The 9,407-nt window shown below is 52.8% G+C and overlaps 1 protein-coding gene across 1 annotated transcript; it reads left to right on the top strand.

Annotated features, from left to right (window-relative positions):
• Positions 1-1,621: 1,621 nt before the first annotated feature.
• On the top strand, positions 1,622-8,523 carry Osr1 (odd-skipped related transcription factor 1). The gene is made up of 3 exons (XM_005079063.4): positions 1,622-1,906; positions 6,145-6,847; positions 7,571-8,523. The coding sequence occupies exons 2-3, from the start codon at positions 6,183-6,185 to the stop codon at positions 7,704-7,706; spliced, it is 801 nt and encodes a 266-aa protein (XP_005079120.1). The 5' UTR covers positions 1,622-1,906; positions 6,145-6,182; the 3' UTR covers positions 7,707-8,523.
• Positions 8,524-9,407: the final 884 nt, after the last annotated feature.

The following is a 9,407-nucleotide window of genomic DNA, read 5'->3' as shown; positions in this document are numbered from 1 at the left end:
TGACTGGACTTTATTTCTATCTTGTCCCCGACTCTTGGAAGGGAATAATTTCAACTCCCCTCTGCTCAAGACTCACCGTTACTAAGCTTCTAGACACAGGCAAATGTATGTAGGTCTTTAACTTGGACACCCACCAGAGGGATGCTGTGGGTGAAGCTCTTGAGTGAAGAGTATAGCCCCACCTCTTTTTCTATTCCTTCCTCTAGCCAGAGACTGCCAGGCAGGTTCTCTTATAAAGACATGCAAATACCAAGTCAGTTTTAATTACAGAAGGCAGGCAGATAAGGATGGGGGAGAGGGTGTGGGTCATCCTTCCTGACTATGCCCTAGGTTGGGAATCAAATCCTGCTACCTCAAGAAAATCTCACAGATCAGCTTTGCATGCTAAAACTGGAGACACTCTTTTAAAAGGACTGTGTCAATGTGTCAGAGAGGCATCTGGCCCCCAGGAAGCCCTGTGTGTGTGTGTGTGTGTGTGTGAGAGAGAGAGAGAGAGAGAGAGAGAGAGAGAGAGAGAGAGAGAGGGAGGGAGGGAGGGAGGGAGGGAGGGAGGGAGGGAGGGAGGGAGGGAGGGAGGGAGGGAGGGAGGGAGGATTCTGCAGTCAGTCCTAACTCTGGGGCAAAGTCAGGAAGCCTAGTGAGAAATGCTCAGGTAGTCCCCTTGAGGAAGACAGGTCAGGCATTCCAGGAGGTGGTGGGGAGGGATCAGATGGAGGTTGGCTGGGGTCAGCCGTAGGTCAGTCCTAGGGATCAACAGTAAAGACACTACTGGAGGGTACATAAGACACAGACAAGGAAGATGTAGTTGCTCTAGGCTGAGCCCTGATGACTTCCTCTACAAATCCAATCCAAACCCAGTTGCATTGGTCCCAGTGCCTCCTCGGCTCTCCCAACACGCTCCCACCCACCCTAAGACGAGACTGGAGCTTCAGTGTGGAATCTGAGTTCTGAGTTCCGAGGAACTAGCTCCACTCCTCCCCATTCGCTCTGCGGTGGCTGTTTCTACGGAACTCCACATCCCAGGGTCTGTGGTCAGCCATAGGCACTCGGATGTTATGGCTCACTGCAGTCAGTAATCTCTGCCCTTCCGCACCAGGAACTAGCTAGCTCTTCCAGAGTCACCGCCCAGGTCCCAAGCACTATTTGGTGTCAGAGCGCTGCTCCATGCCAGGGGTCTGTCGCCTCTAGGAGGAGTTTCTCAGAAGAGCACCGACCTTGCCAAGCTACAAACTATGTGCATGCCTAAGGTGCTGGTGTCGGGACACACCGGGCTCTTCCTGGCTTTTATAGGCACAAATTCAATCCCAGAACTCCGAAATGTTCGGTTCTAGCCCACTCTTGTCCGGTAGGAGTTGTTTCCTCTACTGCCTGCCCTTGTGTGTCTTGAAAACAAAATACAAAAAATGTCGAGTGGGACTGTCGGGGAGTGGACACCGGTCGGGAGAAGCAGAGGCCAAGCTAGCACAGCTGCCAAAGTCGGCTGCCCCGGTCAGCAGAACTTTGTTTCTCAGTGCGCAGGCGCAGGCAGAGTTGGGGGGGCAGGGGAGGGAAGGGAGGGGAGGAATCGCGAGGCAAGGGGCGAGGGGGGGGTAGGGGTGGTGGATTAAAATAAGTAGGCGGCTCGGTGCTAAGGGATGAGTGAGACGTAGCTCGGGCCTCTCCCCAGCAAGTTCTCACCGGCTCGGGTTCAGACCCAGAAAGGGAGCCAGGAGCGGAGCTCACCAGACCCCGGCAGGCAGGACTCCGGGGCTGCGGAGCGCTCCCGCTTGTCGGATGCTTGGAGTCCCTGCGACTACAGGCGCAACAGGACTCCAGCTTGCCAGGGGTGCCAGGAGGCTCCAGGGTCTCTGGTTCCTCGAGTCCAGCGCAGCGAGCCTCAGAGACCGGGGGACTGCGACGGAACAAGGTAACTGCAGCGCCGGGCGCCTGGGCTCAGCGAGGCGAATGCGGGCAAGACTCCTGGTTCCTTGTTGTAGCTGGTGCCTCCTCTTTTCAGGGTCCCTAAAGGAAGTTCTTGCCAATGGAAGGCAGCAGGATCTTTGTGAAAGTGAGAGCCGTTGCAGCGTAGGGTTGATGGGGGTGCTCCTTCAAAGACTTCTGACTTTGTGTCCTTGTTGGCCTCTGACCTCGGTGGAAAGGTGGGAAATGAGGGGTTCGGACCATTGAAACCAAGCGTGCTTGGCTAGGCAGAATTTCCGTTAAGGTGCCCACAGACTTCGTAAGGCAGTCTGCGGGCTCCCTTTAGAAACTCCCAGAGCAACTTTGAGAAAGCACAAACTTTTGCAGGGCGCACGTTTAATTCAAACTGGCCCGAGGAAGAGGGGAGAGTGTGTGGATGGTCATAATCCAAGCCTATAGCACCCGGGACAGGTGCATTACCCCAACCCTGTTGCGCTTTAATGGGAGTTAGTCTTTTGCGGAGTTGGTCTTCACATAGGAAGCCCTCAACCCCAAGGACCACAAGGCTGCTCCCGGTCTGAAGCCCGGCTCTGTGGTTGGGATGATCACAGGGTTTCTGTGTGTCCTCGGGCCTGCAGCTCTGGGGTAGGGAAGCATCCTGGGGGCACAAACGAACGTTGTCTTCTAACTGGAGACCCGAACACCCGAGAAGCAGAACCGTGCTGGAGCTGCAGATGTCTCCGGGGTGGAGATTCTTTTGCTCTTTAGGTAGTCGCCTAACCCAGGCATCAGTGGGAAAGATAGGAGCCCGAAATGAGAGAGAAATTGAGGGCGGCTGTTGTTTGCTGAACGAATCCTTCCTCCCATCAGCAGCCCTGATAAGAATAAAAATTCTCCCTCGCAGCCCTTTCTCAGCAGCCCGGGCGCAAGCCGGGTGGGCCCCAGAACACAGTTTGGCTGCGAGGGTTTCTTTCAGGCAATAATTCGATGAATTTCATCCAGCATGGGACCTGCAAGTTGGCTCTTTGAAGAGAACCACGTGCAAATCTATTACTAGTTTCACAGCCTCCCAGGGAAGAAGCGGGCTGACTGACAGGGATGGGGGAACGAACCGGCTACTGACAACTGGCTGGTAGATGGTCTATCCCAGGCTCTCTGGAAAGTAATTGTGGTTTCATTAAGATTGGGAAGTAGACTCCTGGGAACCCAGCGGGCATCCCAGTATCGCAGTATGGTGAACGAAAGTGGGTTCGTTCGATCTCGTTTGTTGGAAAAATGCAGCCAAAGTATCCAGTGCTGGTCAGTCCTTTGTACCTGGATCCCAAAGCCTGTCACCTTTCAACTGGGAATTCCATGTCAAGGATGATTTGGGGGGTGGTGCCCCTGGGCTTCTTTAGGCACAAGCTCGTGGGGTTCGCTCTGTCCTCATTAATGCAAGCAGTTAACTCGCTCACGCTCAATTAGCTCCGAATAAACCACTTTAATAGGCTGCACACTTCATTAATGCCCTGAACAGGGCTGGCGGCAGACGCGGGATTGGGACTTCAATGACTGTGCCATGCAAGGACCCCTGCTCTGAGGCTCGAATTGAGTTCACTGTAGCGAGTCGGGACACTTACTAGTGCTTCCCATGTCTCCAGGCCTGAGCTCCATGTAGAGAGGATGCTGGGCCTTAGCCTAGGTGGTCCCGATCGGGTTAAGAGATGAAAAGCTCAGGTCCGGGTCCTGGAGGGGCTGGAGGTGGCAAGCGCTGGAGCTGGAGAGGCCCCGCTGTTTGCTCTTCTTTTCAGGCCGCAGAGGCAGCATATCTGCCTGTGTTTTCCTCCTAACTGATCCGCTTGAAACCAGATCTCGTATTTGGCCCATTTGCAGCACTGATGTAAAGAGCCACGTTTCGAACGAAATTCGCCCACAGGGAAAGAGTCCGTGGCAATGACCCCTGGAATCCCAAGCCTCAGAAAGCTCCAGAAAGTAAACTGCCTGGTCCGTTGAGAAAAATAAATGGAGTGTTGGAGGAAATAAGATTAGGCAGATAGGCTGTAAGTACCACCCCTCCAGGATCCCAAGGCCCCTCCAGTCTTTTTTGACTCCTCAGATGAAGTAAGGAAAAGTCAGGAGAAAGTTTGTGGGTTCTACCAGCCCTAGGCTTTCAAGTCACAGTGTTTCTGCCACCATCACTCCTTGACTTCCCATAGGCCTAGCAGGAGAGAAGCCAATGTGGCCTCCCCTTTGCCCAGGCTGGCTCCAATAGAGCCTAATATAGGGATCTAATTTCCAGTCCCTGGAAGGGGTCGGAAATCAAAAAGCATTCAACTAGCCTAGATCCTGCAGACCTTTGAAGTTGGTGGCTGCCTCCCCCAATCTGAAGGGGTCCCTAGTTTCCTCTTCAGTCTGCTTTTTCCTTGTCCCAGATGTCCCCCCCCCTTTTTTCCCCGGCTGGCACAGGTTTTGTGAGTTGGGTAGTAGAGAAGGCTGGTGCAGACTACTCTGCTAACTAACCAGGCTGGATGACAGCAGATGTGTGGTTTCCTTATCTGGGAGGCCAAATTAATTACAGACAAATTTCAGCCAGCCTGCTCTTGTGTTCGGGGCACGCATCATGCGGCATCCCCACCAATAAGGTCTGTCTTTGGATCTAGCTGTACCGACAGTCACCTTCCTGTTAGCCACTAAGGTGTCCTGGGTAAAGTGTCCTCTAGTGCCCCCCGCCCCCCCACACACACAATGAAAAGGTTCTGAGCATCTCTGGACCAGCCAGGCATTTTTAGAGCTCCAGGTGGAGGAAGAAAATCAACTCCAATCTCTGCCTTGCTTTCAGGGTTGAAGATGTTTAGACCTCCAGGTGCCAGTCTGAGCCATGAAGACAGAGGCCAAAATGTAGCTGATACACCCCAGAGATAGAGGAGAGATAGAAGAAAGAGAAAGGGATGCACAGAGTCGAGGAAGAAATCAGTAGCCAGAGATTGACATTGGGGAAGGAAAAGGAATTTACAGACACCCTGCTCTGATGACTTGGGTACTGTCATTGAACCCCAAGCCCAGAGGTTTTCCAGGGGTTCCTAGTATTTTTGGCTTTCCTACCCCCCACCTTGTTCACTGTATAGACCCAAATTAGAACTATCTGTAGGGACCAGATATGAAGGACATCTTTGCAGAACCCCCACCCCCACTTTCCCATGCACACTGAAGAATTCCACCAATGTAGTCAGAAGATGCCAGCTCTGGATCACTTCAGTATGGCGCCAACCTTATTCAAGAACCCTGAGCTTGCATTCGGAGAGTAAACAGAGCACAGCAGTGTAGGCCTGGCATTAATGCTCCAACCTCCCCCAATGACCTTGCCCAAGGTTCTCCTAATACATAGGAAGCCTGAACACTCCGAGAAAACCAGCTCCCCTGGAGGAGGGCACATGAGCTCTCTCATAAGGAATTGCAATGGTTTGACTGAACGAGCAAACTGAACATGGATGCCCTTTCATGAAATGGGGGTCACCACCAAAGGTTGGGGAGTCAGTCTGCAACCAATTACCAAGAGGACAGAGTCCACGGGGTTCACCAATTGGAAGGTGCACAGCAAACTTAGGTCCAAATGAGAGTTTTAAAGATGATGGCATGATTGTTTGGGCTTTGGGAAACCAAACCTTAACCCCTAAACCTAACATTGCAGGGACTGGATGGTATGCATATTTAAAGACTCCTGCATTTTGTATGGGGCTGTCCCACAAAACACTGGCTGTTCCTCTTTGTCTCTGAGCCTTCTTGTTGATTCTGCTTCAGGACATGTGAATCTGAGTGTGTAAGTGTGCTTTCCGAGATTCTGTCATTGTTACAGGACCATGTAATTCTGTGTGGCCCCAGGTTTGCCTGGGTGTGGATGTCGGTGTCTGCATGTCATGCCTGTGTTCCTGTGTTTGCATCTTGCATCCTTCACGGTTGACAGCAGGCGTTTATTTTAAGTTGGTTGTGTCTGTCTTTAAGGACTTAGTTTCCCATTGATGGCTCTGTCGACAATGTGTCTCTCTTCCACACACCATTTGAAGGGAGTGTGACCATCATAGAGGATTCTGGCCAGACAGCCCTCCTCTGTTTTGAGAGGGCCATTGAGCTCATGGGCGGGTCTTTGATTCCCACCTCCTGTCTGCCCTAAGGGAAGGAGAGGGTATAACTGGACTGGGATTCGGGAGGAAGGTGACCAATCTGAACATCTCTTTGGTTCTCTCCCCACCCTTCTTCCTGTCTTTGCAGATCAATAATCGAAATCATTGCAGCTTCCAGCTACAGAAATGGGCAGCAAAACCTTGCCAGCACCGGTGCCCATCCACCCGTCCTTGCAGCTCACCAATTACTCATTCCTTCAGGCAGTGAATGGCCTGCCTACCGTCCCTTCGGACCACCTGCCCAACCTGTATGGTTTCAGTGCTCTGCATGCTGTGCATCTGCACCAATGGACGCTGGGCTACCCAGCCATGCACTTGCCACGTTCCTCTTTTTCTAAAGTGCCAGGTGCGGTGTCCAGCCTGATGGACGCTCGCTTCCAGTTGCCCGCCTTTCCCTGGTTTCCTCATGTCATCCACCCTAAGCCAGAGATCACCGCCGGAGGCAGCGGTGCCGCGCTTAAGACCAAGCCGCGCTTTGATTTCGCTAACCTGGCCTTGGCTGCCACACAAGAAGATCCCTCCAAGCTCGGCCGAGGGGAGGGTCCTGGTTCTCCAGCTGGTGGGCTGGGTGCCCTCCTGGATGTGACCAAGCTATCCCCAGAAAAGAAGCCCACGAGGGGACGCCTGCCTTCCAAGACTAAGAAGGAATTCGTTTGCAAGTTCTGTGGCCGTCACTTCACTAAGTCCTATAACCTACTCATCCACGAGCGGACGCACACGGATGAACGGCCTTACACCTGTGACATCTGCCATAAAGCCTTCCGGAGGCAAGACCACCTACGGGATCACAGGTGCGGCAGTATAGCATCGCGGGTGGCCCCCAGGGATCTGTTTTGGCTGCTCTGGCATTGTGTTTTCCTCCTCCCCAACCCTTTAAGGTTCCTAAGAGTTCCTGGTGACTATAAGCATTCCCATATCTCTGGGAATTCTCTAAAACCATGAGTGAGCCCCCCCGCACCTCTTCCCGCCCCCTATCCAGAATAGGTTTTAGATCGTGGGTGAAAGAAATCCGGTAATGACTAGGATATAAGATTAGAACTTCACAAGGTTGGGTCTCCTTGCCTTCTTAGTCCCCGGAAACTGTCCAATAGGAGTTCCTGCAATGACGGAGAGGTTTGGAAAGGAGCACTTGAATAGGAAGCCAGAACGTTTTAGTTTTATGCATTTCTAGTTTTCAAGAATCTCGCGGGTTAGTGTCTACTTCTCGGGCAGTGCAGATCTAGAGACTGTCTGACCCTAGGTCTGTTGACTGCCCTCCAGTATTGACTCGGCCTTTAGGAGGAGGTGCCTACTTATCACCGGCAGGAAGGCAGGTGGTCTATTTGTCTACTCTGTTTATAGAACCAAAGCTCCCCTCCATCTCCTCATTCTTAAACCTACAGTCTCGGCCTGTGGCCGGATCTCTCCTTTGCCTCTTTCCTCTGTAACCACAAACACCTTAACAGCAGTGGGAGGGGATCTCGGACAGCCAAACATAAACAACATTGCATTATGTTGTCTGTCTCTACTCTTAGATATATTCACTCCAAAGAGAAGCCTTTCAAGTGTCAAGAGTGTGGGAAAGGATTCTGCCAGTCCCGGACTCTCGCTGTCCACAAGACGCTACACTCACAAGTGAAGGAGCTCAAAACCTCCAAGATCAAATGCTAAATAAACACAGCCTGCCGGGCACCAGGACCCTGGGACGCGCTGCTGCCTCCTTTTCCAGAGGGACCCAAGCTGAAGGCGACTCTGCGGGCAGCGGGAGGGGCTTTTGGGATCTTTCTTCCACTCCAACACCGTCCCCTGGGTCCCTAGCACTTGCGGCGTTCCAGAGCCTTGCCCGGGGCCATGACTCCTACAGCCTGGGCGGCTCCCCCAGGACGCGGCTAAACTCTTGGCCAAAAGGCGGAACTCAACTCACGTGGCGGAAGGGAAACTACATTAATAGAAAAAAAAAAAAAAAAAAAAGATCGAAAACTCCGCCGAGCCACAGTGGCGCCTCTCCCAGAAGTATTACTTTTTCTATTGTTATTTTATACGTTTTCTTTATTTTTTTTCCCCTTTGACCATATAAGCTTGTAAAGTCTTGACTGCGGAGAGGGGAAAGAAAAGATTTGCGCGCCCTGGCAATTTCCAGTCCCTCCCCCTTCCCCAGCCCCACATCGGGGAGCCTGCGAAAGTGTAATCCTTGTATCTGCTTCTGCCACCGGGTCCCAGGGGCCGCTGGCTCCGCGCGACTCCCGGGCGCTCGGGCTGCACCGCTGACCTCTAGCTCCAGGCGCGGAAACAGGGCTGAGGACCAGGTGCCCGGGGATGTCCGGGCTCGGACCTCGGCTCCCCCGCTCCATCGCTGCGGGCGTGTGAGCCGCCGGCCAGGAGCCGGGCGTTGTATTGCGACTGGCACTTTATGCTGACCATCGGTAACGGACATTTATCACTGGAGTTTTTTTTTTAAACTATTAAATAAACGGTTATTTTACAGGCATGACAGAATGGATGCTTCCTCTCCGGCCGCGAGGGGAAAAGCTCTTTTATTTAGAGAGGAGCAGATTTCTCTGTTCAATTTCTACCTGTCAAATTTTCTCTCCTCGTCCTGTTAGGGCAACAGGGCTAGGATGGGGAGGAAACACTGCTTCTGGCGTGTTGGTCGACCTCTGTACTTATTTCCTTACTTTTCAGTGTCAGGGCCCGGTCTCCTAACTCCCCAAATCCGAAAAGCTGTAACTGCAGAGAACGAAGTCTGTAGCCCCCCCCCCAACTAAGCCTTGAGAAATCCCTGCCCCTCTGATCTCTGAGTGCAGGGGTCATGCGGGTCCCACGAGGGAACAGTATCCCGTGTCTTTTGCCATGGGGTGAGATCTTCCTTCACGGGTTCTCAAAGCCATTCATGGTCATCAGCATGTGTCTGCAATATGCAACCATCAGTCTTCCCGAAGCCCCCCCCCGTCGACATCCTAATCTGTTTTCTTTGGGAACCCCTTACCCCCAATTCTGGTCTTTGGAGCTTGTCCCCCACCCGAATCTCAGCTCCAAACCTACGATTCTTGATTCCTAGCAATTTGGAAACCTTGTGAGGGATGGTGGGGGCAGACACCCTGGGATTCCCCTCCCCTCCCGGCTTAGAAACAGAAATACGAGTTCACCCCCTCCCCACCGCCCCCGGCAAACTGAATCTACCCTTGGGCGTTTAGTTTTCCCACAATTAGAAATAAGGCCATCAGGGTTTTCCTGCTTGGGGACTGGGCCGGGTTCCCCCAGTTCCAGCACCCAGACCGCATGATCCCGCAGACGGTGGTGCCCTTGGCCTTTCCCAAACCAAGCCTAGCTTTCTTTGCTTCAACTACTGTCACTATGTAGGAGTGGGGACCA

The sequence above is a fragment of the Mesocricetus auratus genome, unplaced genomic scaffold (genome assembly GCF_017639785.1).
Source record: "Mesocricetus auratus isolate SY011 unplaced genomic scaffold, BCM_Maur_2.0 Super-Scaffold_100024, whole genome shotgun sequence".
NCBI classification, from domain to species: Eukaryota; Metazoa; Chordata; class Mammalia; order Rodentia; family Cricetidae; genus Mesocricetus; species Mesocricetus auratus.
The sequence above is the reverse complement of the archived record's forward strand: the minus strand, read 5'-3'. Positions and strand labels throughout refer to the sequence as shown.